Source organism: Carcharodon carcharias, chromosome 28 (genome assembly GCF_017639515.1).
Source record: "Carcharodon carcharias isolate sCarCar2 chromosome 28, sCarCar2.pri, whole genome shotgun sequence".
Taxonomy (NCBI): domain Eukaryota; kingdom Metazoa; phylum Chordata; class Chondrichthyes; order Lamniformes; family Lamnidae; genus Carcharodon; species Carcharodon carcharias.
Window position 1 is genome coordinate 13106387 of NC_054494.1, and position 19145 is coordinate 13125531.

Here is a 19145-nt window from a genome sequence, read left to right on the forward strand (position 1 = left end):
GATCTAAACACGAGGATGAGAATTTTAAGTTTGAGTTATTAGAGGACTGAGACCCAATCGAAAGGGCAGGGGTGACAGTTAATTGAGATTTCCAACTGAATGTTTAGGATTGCGGGGGCTCAGAATGCATCCCTGCCAAATAAGAGATCCCTGCTGCCATTTTACATTCTAATGAGCGTTGATTGGCATAAGGTGGGACCTCAATCCCCTCAGTCGGAGGAAGTCCCACCTTGGAGAGCTGCCAGCCAATCAGAATGGCCAACAGCTCTGCAGTCCCTCCAGTAAAAGTGGTGCGGTGTCTGTAAGAGGCACTGCACCAAACTGCCAGAGCTGAAGTCCCAGGAACCGGAAGCCCAGTTAAGTGTCAGGGGTCCCAGGGTGGGGAAGGTAGGGAAGGCCTGGGGGTCTGGAGGGGGCAGGTGATTGGGGTCTCAGGGGATAGGCCGGTGGGGGGAAGGAGGTCTGGAAGTCACCGGGCCTTAAGGGGAGGACGCTCTCAGTCAAAATGGGGATGCTGATGGAGGCACCCCACCCTCTTCCTGCCTGAGATTGACCTTTCTTCATTTCCAGCTTTACCCCCACCCCCCTCCGAGCTGTCATCCACCTCCCCTGCCAATCTAAAAATTGAGCCTGGACAGGAAATGGCCCTTAAGTGGCCATTAATTGGCCACTTAAGGGCCTCAACTGTGGCAAGGATGAGCTTCCCATCCGAGGCCCTGACCCGCCCCGGTGTAAAATTACTATGAGATCGAGCAGGTGGGAATCCAGAGGGAATCCCATCAGTACAATTTCACACTCCCCACTCCCCTCTCCATCTCAGAAACCACCGGGGGTGGGGGGGGGGTGGGTAAAATTCTGGCCCTAGCGTGGGGAAAAAATAATGGGCAGCAGAGTTTTGAAAGAGCTGAAGATTACAGTAGTAGATAGGAGGCTAGCCAGGAAGGCATTAGAATAGTCTGGAGGTGACAAAGAATGGCTGAGGTTTGTCAGGGCATAGGAGCTGAGAGAGGATGGATGCAGTATATTACAGAGATGGAAGTAGGTGGTCTTTGTAATGAGAAGGAATGGGTTTAATAGGATGTCATGGTTCAGCCTGAGACAGTTGCCAAGGAGGGGGCTAGAATCGGTGGCAAGGGTATAAATCTTGTGGTTGGGGACCAAAAACAATGGGCCAGATTTTCACTACCGAAGCAGGTAGCTTAGGTCAGGAAATTTCCTGTCTTGGCAGACCTGCCTCTGTAGAAATTCCCACGTCAGTCCTAATTTTCGCTCAGGGTGTGGGGTATCCACAGGCAGGTTGCGGGCAGGGTAGAGTTAGACCTGCCGCCCCCAGACATACATTGAAGGTGACTACAAGGGGCTGCCAATTTCTGAGGTGGGCTATTTAAAAGGCCCACTTCCATTAAACAGCCTGCCTTGGTATCCTGGGACTTCCCAGTTGTTTTGTTAGATTTTAGGCCCTCTAACCCTACCCCTCACACCCCATCACCTCAGCGATCCCCATGCCCCATACCATTTCTTGCCAACTCAGACACCACACTTGACACTTAAATCCTCCATGCCAAGTCACCCAGTATCCACCATGGGCAGACCTTAAGAGCCATGTTGAGATGAAGTAAAATAAATATCTAAATATTTCTCAAAACATTCGCTGTGTTTAAAGAAAACATTCCCATTCATGAAAGCCCATTCAAAACTTTAAATCTCGCCATGCTTAATTACTTATAAAAACAGACAAACTTCTGTTCATAACCCCACATCGAACTTGCCAATCCTTTAATAACCTCTTTTGAGCTGTTAATCAAACTGTGAACTTAGGACTAAAACCAGAACTAAAAACAGAAAATGCTGGAAACCTCAGCAGGTCTGGCAGCACCTGTGGAGAGAAAAACAGAGTTAACGTTTCGAGATCATATGACTCTTCTGTAGAGTCATACAGACTCAAAACGTTAACTTTGTTTCTCTCTCCACAGATGCTTCCAGACCTGCTGAGGTTTTCGAGCATTTTGTGTTTTTACTTCAGCTTTCCAGCATCTGCAGTATTTTGCTTTTATCTTAGTGTGAACTTAGGACCCCCTGTTGTGATAATTATGCTTGTGGAAACCAGCCAAGCATTAATAATGACATAATGATAGCCCTTCAGGAAATATTAACAGCCATTATAACTGCTATCACAGAGTTTTTTCAACTCTCACTGAAAGAGGCAGCCTATTTTTTTTAATTTTAAAGGGTTGGGGATTTCAATTACTTCACATCTTGACAATTCTACAGACATTATCCGCCATTCAGGAACATCTGCGTCTACTCTAAAAACTTGTGACTCCCACACTATGGGTTAAGGCCCTTGCTACCGTGAAAATGGGATCTGTTTTAACTCAGCACTGAGTTCAAATTGCCCTGCTGAGTTTGGGTTTCCCTCATGTTTGAGTCACACCCAGATCCTTTCCCCTACCGGCAAAAATGAGATCTGTTGGAAATGGCAGCGGGCCTTCCATATTCATGTCCCGCCCACTATTTTTAAAGGTCCATGGTGTCTCCCATGACTCCATGAGAATACAACACCTTGGTTTTGATCTTCCCAATGTTGCACTGGAAGGGGATAACACTGGGAGCAGTGGTTAGTGGTAAAGAAGCAGCAGCTGGGAGTAAACTTTTGAGATGACAAGGAAGGAGCATGCCAGAATGTGCAGGGGGCGAAGGAAAAGAGTACCAAATTGAGCTGATAGGAGAGCAGGAGATAGTTGCAACCTGAACAAGGGGTGGGGGTTGTAAGGGCGTTGAGGGGAAGAGTATCATATTAAACTGGGCAAGGGAAAGAATCCCAGCAGAACTATGGAGAAGTTTTGGTGGGTGTTGCGGGGGGTGGGCCGTGGGGGAGACATCATTCTTTCCAGTAAGCCTCATTCTTTCCTTCACTCTGATACTATCTGTGGCAATCTCTTTTCTTGCTGTTTGTCTTCTAATCCTTTTCCCTCCCTGACAGAACAGTTTCCTTTGTAACAAATAAAACAGAACATGTGGGAAACACTCAGGTTAATCAGCATCTATGGAGGGAATAGGCAAGTTAGCATTTCATGTTTTTTTATTCATTCATGTGATATGGGTGTTGCTGGCAAGACCAGCATTTTTATTTCCCATCCTTAGTTGCCCTTGAGAACGTGGTGGAGAGTCACCTTCTTGAACTACAGTGCATGTGGTGTATGTATACCCACAGTGCTCTGAGGGAGGGAGTTCCAGAATTTTAATCCAGCATCAATGAAGCTACATTGATATTTTTCTAAGTTAGAAAGGTGTGTGACTTCAAAGGAAATTTGCAGGTGGTGCTGTTTCCAGGTGGTACAGAAGGTATGTATTAGGATGACTCCAGGCCAATGGAGAGTTTTCCCTGATCCCCATTGACTGTATTTTGATGATGGGTCTACACTTGGGGCAGGATTTTCGGGTTGTCGGGCGGGTCCAGGAGTGGCTGGGAAACGGTCCGCCGCCCGTGATCGGCTCCCAACCGTGATTTCACACTGGCTGGCCAATTAACGGCCAGCCTGCGTGAAATGCATGCTGAGAGGCTCAGCGCTGCCAGGGTAAGGGTGGGAGGAGGGCAAGCACGGAACTCTGCATAGGCATGGGGAACTCACAATGAAAGCTCCCTGAAGGCAGAGAGCTGCCTCAGGGAGCTGAAGAATTTTAAAATCAAAAATAAAGGTTTGGAAATTCTGAAAAAAATGCCCTCACATAGGACTCACTCACATGAACATATACATAATAAAAATTGTCAAAATATATATTTTAAAAAATTAATGTCTGAAACCTCAGCATGCCCGTGGATGAGGTTTCCTCAAAAATGCAAAGACCATCTGGCTGATTCACCCACGGGCAGCAAAAAATCTCTCTTAATTAATACTTAATGGCCTTAATCGGCCTCTTAATTGGCAGCGGGTGCGCTGCCGACTCTCACATGCACCCACCGATTGAAATATCATGTGAGTGCGCGATGACTTGGGATGCTTGCCCAATATCATCGCGCGCTATTTTATGCCTGATCGGGTCGGGCATGCGCCCACCCGTGGGATGTAAAATTCTGCCCTTGAAACATTCATTTGTTCCCTCCACAAATGCTGACTGACCTGGTAAATGTTTCCATTGTATTTGTTTTTATTTCATTTTCAGCATCAGTATTCTTTTGCTTTTTACTACTAACTTTTTATTGCACAGGCTGAACATTATAGGCCTGCCAGATATAACCAATCACCCATTTAATCCTCCAGTAGCATTGACAGCCTGACAAATGAACTTCTAGAATTCAGCCCCATGTCTTTTTTTTTGGAGCTGCTATTTGGGATTTTATTATTTATTTGTTTCTTTCAATTCATTCTCTTCAGAGCACATGCATAGTAGCACTGCCACGTTCAACGTTGCTAAGCCAGCCCCAGCCCCTCCAGTGCAACCAGCAGCTCCAATATCAGGTAGCCGACCACCGTGGATAACAGATGACAGCTTCGCCCAGAAGTTCCAACCTGGAAAAAGTACCACTACTCTCGCCAAACATATTCAGCCTTTGCCACATTCTGCACCACCGAAGCCATTTGTGTCGTCCCAGACCCCTGTCCATGTTCCTGCACATGGTCCAGTGCCAGGGCAGACCAGTGGAGGCATTCGCAACCTTGTGCAAAGGGCTGAGAGATTCCCAGCAAGCAGCCGAACTCCTCTATGTGGACAGTGTAACAGTATTATCAGGTGAGGACATGTTCACTTACTCTTCCACTTTAGGCAGGCATATGCTAATTTAAGCACCTCCTTTGCATGCAGTGTCCTTTGTATAATCAAAGGAGGGGTGTTCCCTCGTCTTGCTTCAGAATGTCTCTGCAGTCAATCAGATGCTGGTGCTGAATTCACGAATCAGTGAATCTAACAGTGTGAAGTGTCAAAGACTAACATTCTGTGGGGGAAGAAGCCCACACACTAATACTCTTTCCCATTCCTGCTACAATACACTGACTTTTGAAAAATTACCATCATGTTATTGCCTGATGACACTTATGTTCCACCTTCAGTGTTTCAGACTGGACATACTCTGGAATTTCACAGCTTCCCCTAACCACGCACAATCAGAAATAAGAAATAGTCAATATCTGCTAAAGGGACAAGATGGTAGAAAATTTTCAGTGTCGCCCTCGACTAGGGATACAGATGGTTGATTTTGAAGTGACTGATTCCATTAGGCAGAAGATAAGCAGACTGAGCCCATTAGCTGCCCTATGGAAGCAGTTGTACCATCTTCAGGGTTGAACCTTTATTTGAATTTGTCACCAGCAGCCAATTAATCAGGGAGAGCAGGAAGTTGGGCGGTTCCTCTGTTCAGTCCAGTCAATCCAGTTAGATTAGTGTAGGAGGGTGAGGCAGTCGCAAGGCAGTGAAGTGAATTGGAGATGGGTAGACTTTAAGGGTCAGGAGGAACATTAACACTCCCAGTGACCCAACAAAAATCATTCATAAAAATCCTTTATTTCCCCTTTTTAAGTGGCTTGTAGCTGTGCCTTTAAAGGTCACTACACAATGTAGTAATGAATGGAATGGGCATGGCATATCTTATTCCCATTGGTACTTCAAAATTATATTAAGGTCCTATTGACATCACAGGATCTTGAATTGCCTGTGTCTGGCAGGACCCTACCCTGCTCCTTTCATTGACCCCATCAAACCGGCAGTGACCCATATGTCAGCAGTAACGTAGTGGTAAGTGCTCTGCCATTATTTTCATCGTGTTATTATCGTGTCTCCACCCAATGAAAAGGGATGAAAACTGATCCCATTGGCTCTATATTTCGAAATATACACCTCAAACTTTAGGAATGGAAATACTCTCCCTAACTTTTGTGGTGCATTCCGAAAAAGATAGACAAGGATCATTTGCTTCCTGGTCTATCATAATAGCACAAATCTGTATATAATTGAACAGGGAGTGATTTGTTGGATTAGTATTGCATACAATAGAAGTGAATGGAATGGGACTGATGTAGTACAAGCCATTATTAAATGGCTGTGAATAAATGCTGGTTTGGCCCATTGGGATACTATACAGTGGGTGAGATTTGGTCCAGTACAACACTATGCTGGAATTGGCTTTACATTGAGCTGCATCTAGAACTGTGAACAATTATGAGGTGTTGAACAAGTCACATTGAGTTTCCCTGTAACGCATGTAGTGCTGTAGTTACTGTGAATGGGAGAAATGATGTTAGATATTTTATTGTAGAATTGTTAATTCAGCACTCACGTCATTGCTCATGCACAAGAAATAAAAATTGCATCTCTGTCTGTAACTATCTGTTTCTCTACAGCTGTCTGATTCGTTTTTGAGTATTTCTGTTTGTCTTTTTTGCTTTTTCTCTCAATTGTTTTCAGCAGCAAGTTGCAGGAGAGGCCTTAAAAGGTCAAAGACACAACAGGGCAAGAACTCTAACAATCTTAACATTAAGTCTTTATCAACATACTGTAGCTCTACCTCCTGCCTGGCACCAGTCAAATGGACAGTATGGCTGGCACACAGAAGATAACACTAGAGGCAGGAGGCTGGGGACCCTTGAGGACTGTCCCAGGCAAGATAGGCAGAGCAAGATCAACAATTGGGAGAGATATAGCAGCAAAGGTCAGTGGAATTTGAGAGGACTGAGGGAGGCAAGAGATTGGGAAGCAGGGAGAGGCCAAAAGCTTCTTTGATGGGCTTGGAGGGAGCATTTCTGCTCTTTCTGGCCCACAAAGAGCACTGAAAAAGCCATTTACCTTAGGGAACTGGCAGCTCCAGCAACGGTTCACGTAACTGGAATCGTACAGCTTGGGCTTCCCCTCACTTTCTTTTAAATTTAAGGGCAAGGTTTTCCTGGCCCCAGAGTGGCGGGCTGGGAGGTGCTATGGTGGTGGTTGGAGACCAGTAAAATATCAGGAAATCACAATGATATAGTTCCCTGGTGCAGTGTCACTGCCAGTGAAGTGGTAAAGTGGTTGTGCATAATGGTTGTCCACTAAACAGAGGCAGGTAGCCTATTTTAAATAATTTACAATTCACTTAGGCAGCACCTTCCAAACCCATGATTGCTACCATCTAGAAGGCCAAGGACAGCAGATGCATGGGAACACCACCCCCTGGAAGTTTCCCTCCAAGCCACTCACCATCCTGACTTGGAAATATATCGCCATTCCTTCACTGTCATTGGGTCAAAATCCTGGAACTTCCTCCCTAACAGCGCTGTGGGTGTACCTACACTACATGGACTGCAGTAGTTCAAGATGGCAGCTCACTACCACCTTCTCTAGGGCAATTAGGGATGGGCAATAAATGTTGGCCTAGCTAGTGATGCCGCATCCTGTAAATGAATAAAAAAGAGCTTAGAGTCCATTCCTTGGGCCGACTGCTGCCCACTACATAGGGAGTAGGGTTGCTAACTGTGATCAAATGTATTGTGGAGTTTTCGTCAAATGACCTGCCCCCATGCTCCAGCCATTAGTAGGCCAACACGTCCATCCTTGTGACGCACTGCCTTCCTATGCCAATTGGAAAGCAATTGGATGATGATTGACTATCAGCCAAACAGCCTATCTTCCTCTTTTTCAATATTTTTAGATCTGGTAAAAAGAAATGGTCAAAGAAAGTAACAAAAATATATATTTTTTATTGTCCTGATTTTTCTCCAGGGTTGCAGACAGCAGTCCAGGAGATTGATCTTCAATTCCTGGAGATTCCAGGCCATCCTGGAGGGTTGGGAACCCTAACGGGAGGCAGCCAGCTTCATGGAGGCAACCCCCAGGAGACTATCAGAGTTGGAGGCTTCAACCCCAAAGAAGGGGTTGTGGGGGGAAAAGGCAACCCCTGTGGGACATCGAGGGGCCTGCCATCTTCACCCCTCTGATCTGTAATTCTCTACTTACCTCTCCAAGGGCGCTCGATCTCCAAGCTGCCTCAACAGCACTGACCTCTTCCACTGCACTGCTTGGGTTTCAGAACTGGTGGCAGCAACAGCCCGCTGCTGAGTCTGGAGGCAACCAATTCAGAGGCAGCCTCCGGGTAAAATAGCTGAGCTGATCCTACTGCTGGCAGGTGTGTGCTTGGGGCCACTATTTGTTCCCAACATCAGGGTCCTGAAGCCTGCGGTAAACTCCTGCCCGCATCTCAGTGCTGATGCCTTCCAGATGCAACTTTGATTTGTGTTTGCCTTTTGTGTGAGTGCCTTGAATTATATATTTTAATATCTAAAGAATGGGATTGTGTTGCCCCATCCTGACATTTTAAACCCCTGCCCAGCCCATTGGGGTAGGAGGGTTAAAGTACAAGGCCAAACTCTCCCAATGTCCTCTCTGTCCTTTTCTCTTTTGACTCTGGTTCTTATGCTAACTCTTTCTCTAAATCTGCCAGTTTGTTTTCTCTCAATATGTGCAGTTCATTGTATTTGACTTGATCTTACACATGTTCCTTTCCTAAATTAACTGAATTTGTGCCTTTTACATCTTTCAAAACAATGGGAAGCAGCAAGAATATGTGTAGACTGAAGCATTAGGGCTGGACAGGAAGAGACAGGGCTTGGATTAAGAGAAACTAGTAGTTGGAGCAGGGGCAATAGGAAGTAAGCTTCTGGTCAGTGCGGGGCTTAAGTGAATAGGGAGGTCCTGAGTTTGGCTTGGAGTTGGTCTGAAAAAATAGTAGAACTAGGGAAATGGCCTTCTATCTTCATGGATGAAGTATTGACTCTTGCCAGTTTTGGGATGCCCACCAAGGCACCTGGGGGAATTAATCAACTAGAAATCAGCACTTACATGGGAATGGGGAAATAAGGAATTATCTAGAAAAACAAGATTTGATCAGAGTGAGTCGCAAGGATTCAGAAGGGACAGTCATGTCTGACCAACTCTGAATTTCTTTGAGAAGGTTATAACATTGTCCCACAAAAGAGTAATTCCCAAGCTGTGTGTAATTGGGATAGATGGCAAAATATTAGACCTAACTGAAGGTGTGTTGTGTTATGAGGAGAGGCTGTCGACTCTAGGTGATTTAACAAACATCTTTAAGATGTTCATGGGTATGGCAATTTGGATCTGAGAAAGTATTTCTGTGAGTCATAGGATTCAAGGGCAGAGTTTAAAATTAAAATCAAAAGAAAATAGGAAATGTAGGCAATTTTTTTAAAGTAAGACAGCAACTGAATTGTGGAACTGATTCCCAACATGGATGATGGAACAGATTTTTAAAAATAGACTGGATGAATTCCTGCAAGGAACAGTGATACAAGACTATCAGTTCCAGAATCACAGTGGGAAACAGATGGATGAATTGGGTTTTTCCTGTCCAAATCATTACTATTTTACTATTGTGCATTATATTTTCTCTTTCTATCTCCAGAGGTCCTTTTCTTGTGGCCTTGGGCCGCTCCTGGCACCCTGAAGAGTTTAACTGCACCTACTGCAAGACCTCACTGGTTGATACTGGATTTGTAGAGGAGCAGAACAATATTTATTGCGAACGGTGCTATGAGCAGTTCTTTGCTCCAAATTGTGCCAAGTGTAATGCAAAGATCATGGGGGTAAGTAAATTCTTCAGCACAAACAGTGTTAAGCATAGACAAGTAGGTGGCAGCACCTAATCAGGAGATAAATTCAACATCAACTCGACAAGTAGAAGAGTAGAACCACATCCATTGGAATCAGTTCTGAAATACAACTTGGCTGTCTTGCTGCCAAATGTGCTTCATTTATACTGCAGACAATTTCAAGGCTAACAGATAACTGTACATATGCAGAGGGTCCTAAGTAAATCAGGAATTCAGGAATGGGAACACTGGCATCAAAACCTATCAAAGTCCTGCCCTTTTTTTAATGTCTGCTTATACGGTCCGATTTTAGCTTCAAGCAACTGGATGTGTTTTGATAATGATCATGAGTGAAAATCCTGGCTCACTTCCTCCCAAAGGGCCATAAAACTAATTGTACTGCCCCATCATGACAGGAAACAGCTAATTCAAAACGCTACTGGACTTGAAGGTGGAACTTTCCCAGCCTATATGGGTTCAGTACCACTTTGCACACCACAGAGATATGATCCCCTGAAGAGGTTCTTCTACACACTGTAGAATGGATCTTAAGTGAAGTGTATCACCTATACCATTCCTAATCGGTAGTTGAGGGTGAAATTGATCTTTGACGAAAGCACAAAACAAGCGACAGTGAACTCAAATCAATGGAAAAGAACATTGGGCGGGGTGTAAAATGAACTGCCAATTCACTGGAGTACCTTGTACAGTTCTGGCCACCACGTCATAAGATGGATAAATAGGTACTGAAGAGCAAAAAAGATTTACAAGGATGATACCAGAATTCTAAAATTATACCTCTCAGTAGAGGGTGACTTGGTCAGAAAACAAAAACAGAATTACCTGGAAAAACTCAGCAGGTCTGGCAGCATCGGCGGAGAGTCCTCATGACCCTTCGACAGAACTCAAGGTCAGGTCTGTTGAAAAGGGAATGCTGAAGGGTGACAAGTCTTTAAAGTTATAGAAGGTTTTGAAAGATTAGTCAGAGAGAGAGCTGGAAAGGGCAAAACTAGAAGCCATCACTATATGAGATAGGCACCAAGAAATCAAATAGGAAATTCAGGAGAAATGTCTTTCCCCAGAACGGTGAGAATGTGGGACTTGCTACCACAGATTGAGGTGAATAACGTAAATGTATTTACGAGGAGATTAAGTAAGCATGTAAAGGAGAATGGAATAGTGAGTCATACTGAGAAATGAAGAAGGATGGGAAGAGGCTAGGGTGGGCATGGACTGATTGGGCCAAATGGCCTGTTTCTGTGTTGTAAATATTCTATGTAACTATTGCTATTGCGTGCTTTTGTCGAAGACCAATTTCACCCTGGTTATCAAGAACACCAGTAGAACTCCATTAATTAGTTACTTAGACCAACTGCTACTGAAAAATTCAATCATGGCTTGTCACCTCCAAATTCGTCTATTCCAAGACCTCCTGGTCAGCCTCCCATCCTCCACCCTGTTTGGAGTGTTCTGTAATATATATTTAAGAAATGACAGTAGCTTTCATCCCTTCTGTTAATAAAGGCAGAGACTCTTCGTAAATATACCCTTCTGTCAGTACTGCCCTCAGATTGATGCCATTTTTCTCTGTGCTGGATTTTTCTACCAAGTATATCCATTTAATTTTGTATGGTATAATGATTGCCTGACAGGGAAATGTTTGTAACGAAATAAAATGTTTATTTTCTTTGAGTTATTCTCAGCAAAGTCTGCAATGGTCGTGAAGACCATGTTCTTCAGTTTGATGATTCTGTTCTCCATTGCAGGAAGTAATGCATGCCCTGCGACAGACTTGGCACACCACGTGCTTTGTCTGTGCTGCCTGTGGGAAATCTTTTGGAAACAGCCTTTTCCATATGGAAGATGGAGAACCCTACTGTGAAAAAGGTACGTTCCCTCTGAGGTCTAGTGTTGAAATAATAATATCCTTAATGCAGAAACAAAGATTTATTTTTCCACTTTTAGTCTCTTTAACCCTTCCTCAGTATCGCCACTGACTCCCATTGGGATTTGGTACGACATGGATGCCTGCAACCCTCCAAGAACACCTTAGTCTACTGCCCATTTTTCATTATCATCTGTAAGATAAAAGAGATATATATTCCGCTAGCTCAGTACAAATCTATTGTCCCAGTCCTGTCTTTGTATTTCTGTTTTCTACGCAGCTGTTCTTTAATAGACAAATGATCTCGCATTAAAAGAGTAAAAACATTTGTAAGTTTATTTAGTGTAATTTAAAAGGAAAGTTCAAGCAGGCATTTGCTATCAGGGTGGACAACTATTAAGTGAAATGGAGTTAGCCTGACACATACTTTCGTAGCCTAGGGCTAATGAGCAATTGTAAATGTTCAACCCTGTTTTTGGGTCAGCATCTTTAGATGTGTCTACTGTTGGGTAATGGATTGCTATCCATGAGTCATGAACTTAGAGTGAGCAGTGAGTGAAACTCAGCTAACTTACTAATACCAATTACCCAGAAGAATGATTTCTGTTCATACTATTTGTAGCAAAGCCATGAATAGGTTTCCAAAGAATATGTTTATAATTTTGTGGCAAACACAGATAGAGGAAATATTCCTTCTAAGAGTTCCTTTCATTAAGATGGTTTCCTCACTTACTTGGGACAAGCGCACGAAACGCAACAGAGGCAGTTTAATGAGAAGAAAGGAGAGAATGCTGATGTGGACTGCATAATCTGCAACTCCCGCTACAAATCAAAAACTTTGACAATAAGCAAAGGTCATTGAACCCAACAAACTTATTCCTTCCAGGCATGAAAGACTGCCTGTGAACACTACTCTCCCTCCACGAAATTCCTCTGGTGACTTTCTTAACACCATCCCACATGTTCTATTTTTAAATATGGCTTCTCAATTTTCCTTCTGACTTTCCCATACAATCCCCAATAATTTGGCCTTCTAAAATTGTGCATTAACGTGTTAGTGTTCTGTCTTTGGGCAGAATCGTCCCAAATTTGCGCTAAGTGCGGTAGCGGGCATGAAGAAAGATGTTTTACCTGTCAGCTGCTATGGTGGATTTTTGCGCCATATCGTCCCCTTCCCGCCTCAATAATTATGCACCCATAGGAAACACACCATCTTGCTGGGGGGGAGGGGGTGGCCTCCCTGCCACACCATTACCTCATCGTTCCCTCATTCTAGATGCCATAGCTAAACTGCAGCCGTGCGCACAGTTAGAACCATAGTAAAGTTACAGCACAGAAGGAGGCCATTCAGCCCATCTTGTCCATGCCAGCCCGAGGACTTGAACCCGATGCTTGAACCCAGGACTGGTCCAATGAAGACATAGCCCTGAAAGCCAAGAAGAGTTCAGTGACCCATCACAGGAATGGCTTTTGGAGGCCCACCGTGATGTCCTCCACCCCTACTCTGGCTGCAGGAGGTCCAGCAATCTCACCACTCCAGCTTAGGAAGTAGTGGTTGCTGCCAGCGCTGCACAGAAGAGGTTGGCCATACAGTGCAGAAACAGGATGAATGATCACATCCATACCACCAGAATAAGGGAACCATCTTATCACTCTAAACTCACACATTCACAAGGCCATCATTCATTCACTGGCATCTCACGCTGCCAGCTCAAGGGACATCACTCACTTTCTCACACACACCGTCACATCTCCATCTGGCCTCATCTCCTCTGGAGACTGCCTCTTCAGCCTTCGCCATCTTGAGGCCACTTGCACAGATCAACATGTGCCCCCACATACACCTGGGATATCGCCCTACACCAGGATAGCTCTCGCCCTGCAGCCTCTCCCCTTGCCTGAGGCCACTTATTCCCCTTTCCCAAGCAATTTCTGGCCCTGTCGCCATTGAAAAGCCATCCCGCCTACGGCTGGTCTGGTAGGTAGAGACTTGCCCGTAAGCCCGCCTAAAAGTGTTATGATGCTACCTCTGAAGCTTGGCACTGATAACCGTGAGTGCTGCCCAAAGCAAAGTAGGCAAACAAACTATGAAGTCCTGATTGATGTGCAGCTCGCCATGCTGATGTGCCCGGATGCTCCTGTGTATGGTGTTGATTCCAGGGCGCTGGGCTTACAACGGGATGCTAAAGTATTGAAATTAGATTCCCAACGTGCAGTGGAGGGAAACGCAGCCCACCATTGACTGGTGGAGCAGATGGTTGCAAACTGGTTTCATGATGGTGTAAAACTGATATTTTGCCTTCTCGCCATATTATTCACTTGCACCTGCCACCAAAAGGAGCAGACGATTCCGCCCTTTATATTTTACAGCAATATTGAATCTATCTACACAATAATCACTAAGTCCCAGGGCTTATCACGTGCTGGTGGGTTGCTAAATACAAATTCCAACAGAGCTTCTCCACAGGTATCCTGCATCTCTTGTTCTCCATGATCATCTTCATTAAATTGCTAATATTTGACGCCCTCCCCATTGGCATCATAAATGACCAGTACATTGATTTTCTGCAGCTCTCTTTAACTGTCCAAAACATTCTCTATTTGTTCACCTTAAGTTGGTGGTCTATAGCAGTTACTAATTATTATTTTGTTACTCTTTATTAACATTGATTTCTAATCAGATTTATTAACCTTTATCCTCCTCTACTATAGTTACTCTTTCAGTACCCACTATAAGTATGTCCTACCAATAATACTATTTCTCCATATTGTCCTGTAGTTCCATGCGAGTTGACCTTCAAACCCACTTAGTTGCTGATTGTATCTTTCCAATTCCAGAATGCTATAACCTCATGTCCTTAACTCTGTCTCTCCACCTGCAAAATCCTAATCCATACTATTGTTGTGTTGAGGCTGCCTTATTGAATATTGAATCCCCTCAACACTGGTCTCCCTCCATCCTTCACAAACTCCATTTCAATAATCTGGCCTTAGTCCTCTTGCACAATCCTACTACTCATCCTTGTCAAACACCACTGGCTGCTCCCTGAAGTCTGCTGCTCCTATTTGAGTGACCACCTGTTGTTACGTGTCTTAGGACATACTTTGCTTTGCTGACTCTGGCTTAGTTCATGTTCCCTGCTCACTCCACTTGACCACAGGTGGCAGATCCATAAGCCACTACATATCTGCTTTCTAAAACTTGTGTCACTCTATTACAATTCTCGATTTATTTTAAAAGCCTCCAGAAAAAAAACTCATCTCTTTGTGTTTCTGTCTCCTTCCTGTACTTCCCTCTCCATTCACCTTTCTCCTTGTTAAGTGGTGAGAGATTGTTCCTGGTATTTACAGAAATCCGGATGGAGGAAATACAGGCGGGAAACCCCGTAGTATAGGTTTCCCATTCGGCTGAACTTGATAGTAAGATGTGTTTTAAAGTTTTTCAACAGGTTTCCCACCTGACAGACAGCCTGATTGACAGACTGCCTGCCTATTGGGCAGCAGAACCTAGGCACATGGCAACAGTCAGGGAGCGGAGAAGATCAAAGATAGGGGAAGATCAAGGTGGGGATGGGGTAATTATGATGGATGGAAGCCAGGGGATGGGGTTAATTATGATAGATGGGAGCCAGGTTGGGGCAGTATCTGTAATTGTGTGGTAGGAAAGAGGTTTACTTGTTGGATTTGGAGGAAATACATATGCTCCACCTGATCTACAAACAGTGCTATAAATGCATACAGCTTATGGATCTAACAATGGCCTGTAAAAATGGAGGCATGCAGCCTCCTGAAAAGATTTTAGTGACTGACCTGCTTCCTGAAAGTGGATTGGTTATTCCACCGCACCCCTCCATCCCCCACCAACAATGACTTGCCACCATTAAAATCAGGAGTGGGTGGGTTGGGTTTAAGATTTTAGAAGATTTTACTGCCCACTTAACCCAAAACCACCCTTTCTTTGAGAGTTAAAATTCCCTTATTCAGGGAGTAGTGCAAATATATTTTGTTGTCCTGGCAAAACATTTTACAGCTTCCTAGCTCCTTGCCCTCCTCTTGTTCATCCATGTTTCTGTCTGCCAATTACATCAGTATTCACATTACTACATATACATCTGATTTCAAAAATATATTCCTAATTCTGCTTGTATTTCATATAAAAACATTTAAGCTCTTCTTTAACCCATTCTTTCTCCTACCTTTGTCTTTCCATACAATGTAGCCAAGTGATTAGATAGTTTAATGCTAAATTTTGGTGAACCAAAGGATGTATTTGCTGGAGAAGTGGTGTTGAATTTAAACAAGGTGTTTTACCAGATGGTGTGGCTGTGTAGCTGCTGGAAGCTGGATGAACTGCCATTAGCACATGGGACTTGTGGTTCACCACTTGATGTCCAATCTGAGTCCTCTTTCAGGTGGCGTGGTCAGGCAGATGTTTGGCATTGCCCCATGACAAAGACATTTTTGAAAATAGAAGAGCCACCATAAAAGCTACCCTTGATCACCTTTTCTCATCTGAGTTAATTGATTGAGGAACACTTTGTTTTTTGTTTCCTTTCTTAGATTTATTTAAATTTTTGATCAGTCTCATGTTTGATTTTCTGTCTTTTATGTTTCTTCTTGCTGATAAATACTCAAGTGAGAGATTTTTATTTTTTTCCCCAGATTACATTGCCCTCTTCAGCACTAAGTGCCATGGCTGTGACTTCCCTGTGGAGGCTGGAGATAAATTCATTGAAGCACTGGGTTATACCTGGCATGACACCTGCTTTGTCTGTGCTGTACGTATGAAGTAACAGGTTCTTTGAACAGACTGCTAGCCTTTTTTAGATAGAGGTAGCATTTTATAGATAAATGTGTGTGAATAACGTGATGCTATTTGCTGGCATTCCCAGTGTGCCATAAGGCAGAATTTTCCCGTTGGAGTGCGGGGGCAGGCCCCGTGCGTCAGATGATGCGCGGTGACGTCGGGTGAGCATCCCGACGTCACTGTGTGCCATCGCAATATTGATGTCCAATGCACACCTGCCATTAATCAATGGGCCACTTAAGGCCCTTGACTCTCCAATCGACGCCGATTTTTCAGTGCCTGTGCAATCTTTGAGTTGGCGCATGGGCGCAATGGGCAGGCAGATAGGGCACATTTGTATAAACCTCATCCATGGGTGGGATAAGAGGGCTCATTGGGGTCACGAGTGTGCACTGTCATGTATTTATTTTTCAAAGTTATTGAAACTTGCCTGTGTGATCTGCAGTACTTCAAAACGCATACCATATGCCTTATCTGGACTCTTAACCTTCAGGTCAGCACACTGCAGTGAATAATCTTTTCTGGGCCTGCAGGTTTCAGGAAGCCTTCCCTTAGCCTGGGAATGGGTGCAAAACTGTCCACTGGAGGCTCCTTTGAGGAGGAAGGGAGGGCTAGAAGGGGGTAGAGGCCAGGAATGCACTTCAGCCTCCAGGGGAGTTAGCTTTGAGAGGACAGGTGCAGGCACAAGGGCCGCAGGGCCAAGAGGTGGACCAAGGTGGTAGGTACCACAGATGACACCACTATCCTGCTGCCAAGATATACAGGCGGCGAAGCAGCTACCTCAATATGTCTGAGGTGCAGTGCCAAAGGAGGCTCCATCTCTCAAGGGAGACAGTCAACTATATCTGTCAGATGATTGGGCCTAAGATCTCCGCTGTGTGGGTGGACACCCAATGCCAGTGGCTCTGAAGGTCAAAGCTGCCCTCAACTTTTATGCCTCTGTCTCCTTCCAGGGCTTGGTGGGTGGTCTTTGAGGTGTCTCCCAATCAGCTGTCCACACTTGTGTCATGCAGGTTACAGACGCTCTGTTCAGTCGTGCATTGACCTTCATCCACTTCTGTTGGCAACAGGCAAGCCTCACTGTTGGCAACAGTGAGCCAGAGCCTGCACGGCCATTGCTGCCTTCCCCCACGTCCAGGGTGCTATAGACTGTACACATGTGGCCATCAAGGCGCCAGCAGGTGAGCCTGGTGCCTTCATCAACAGGAAGGGCTTCCACTCCATGAACTTGCAGATAGTGTGTGATCACAGGGTGCTGATTTTACAAGTCTGTGCAAGGTACCCAGGCAGCTCCCACAACACCTACATCCTCAGACACTCCCAGGTGTCAGTGCCCTTCGTGCTCCAGCCCGGTTTGATGGATGGCTGTTGGGTGACGAGGGCTATCCCCTCGGATGGCGGAGAGGCATCATGAGCCACCTTCTAAGAACAGAAGCTGAGCAGCGGTACAGTAGGAGCCACGCCTCCGCAAGGGCTGTGGTGGAGAAAGCCATTGGTCTTCTCAAGATGCGCTTCTGGTACCCGGAACGCTCAAGGGGCGCACTCCAGTACCCCCCAGATTGTGTGTCGGTGATAGTGGTTGCATGCTGCGCTCTCCACAATCTTGCGCTAGAAAAGGGGGACGCAGTGGACAATGAAGACGTCGAACCAGTGGCTGCAGCTGCACACGATGAGTCCAGCAGTGAGTCCAAGGATGAGCATGCACAGGGAAATGCTGAGGGGGTAGACGCTGACCCGGGCATACCGCAGGGAGGCAGGGACACCTGGGAGGCTTTAATCCAACGATCCTTCAGCTAGCAAACCACAGATGGACTTCCAAGACAAGCCTGGGCTGTAGGCTCCATACTCGACAACTAAGTGCAAAATCTGCTAGGTTAGGAACAGTAACTAAGGGCCTTGTTGATGAAGCTCAATGTCCAACAAAGCACTCATTATATTTTTGGAAACCATCCACATGCAGAAGAGGCACCTTCAGCCATGGTGATATATCTGAATTTAATATGTCAAGCAAATAAACTTATGCCAAAAAAAAGACAATAGTGTTACAAATCATAAGGACCTCATCTCGGGCCAATGCAAAAGCACCAGTGAAAAACCCGTGGCGTGCCTAAAGTGCCTTATGTTTTCATTTCCAGGTGCTGCCCCATTGCTCGGAGTGGCATCTGAGACAGCCTGCTGACTCTGCTGTCCTGTTGGCCTCGATGACCTTGGCGGTCGTCCTCTGGCCCGTGGAGCCTGTGCTGACCCTGCCTGGGAGGTAGCTGCCAATTCCACAGCTGGTATCTCCCCGTCATCGCAGCCTCACCGGATGCTACGGTTACTGGGAGAAGGGCGGAGGAGCTGCCACCCTCATCCAGAGCGCCCTGAGAGGTGCCCGCAGAGACGACAGGCAGCTGCTGCGCTGTCGTGAGGTTGCTTCGGACCTCCCTGCTCACTGTGGATGGATGGGCACCAAGCTGGGAAACTTAACGCCCAGACCATCTCTCACACTGGCAATGACCAGCTGAGGTCAATGCCGATGTGAGGGCTTGCTGGTCGCAGCACATCCCCAAGAAGCTCTGATGGATTTCCTGGAGGAGAGTCGCCACTCTCTCCATGGAGGACGCAAGGGGCATGGTCATGTGGCTTGTTGCTTCGGTGATCATCCACATGGACTCCTCCACCACGGAGACCAAGTCAAGCATAGCCTCATGTATCTCCCCGAGATGCTCCCACACACCCGGCTGCATTTCCTGCCCCTGCTGCATAGCGGACATTTCCAGAGGCATATCATCAGCATGTCCCTGCTCCCCTGCAGTCCTTCGACTTCTGGCACCTTGGGCACTCTCTGTCTCTGCCAGCTCCTCCAGCGACTGTGAAGTGCCCTCCCAGGGTCACTAGC

The 19145-nt window shown here is 45.6% G+C and overlaps 1 protein-coding gene across 9 annotated transcripts in view; it reads left to right on the forward strand.

Annotated features, from left to right (window-relative positions):
* LOC121270752 (LIM domain-binding protein 3-like) overlaps positions 1–19145 on the forward strand; it is a 171631-nt gene that overhangs the window by 145051 nt on the left and 7435 nt on the right. For all 9 annotated transcript variants that reach the window (XR_005941600.1, XM_041176143.1, XM_041176144.1 and 6 more), the window contains 4 exons: positions 4377–4731; positions 9386–9566; positions 11339–11459; positions 16120–16235. Coding sequence is in view for 8 of the 9 variants with exons in the window: in XM_041176143.1 (XP_041032077.1) it covers positions 4377–4731; positions 9386–9566; positions 11339–11459; positions 16120–16235 (773 nt within the window). In the remaining variant the exon portion in view is untranslated. The remainder of the gene's footprint in view (positions 1–4376; positions 4732–9385; positions 9567–11338; positions 11460–16119; positions 16236–19145) is intronic.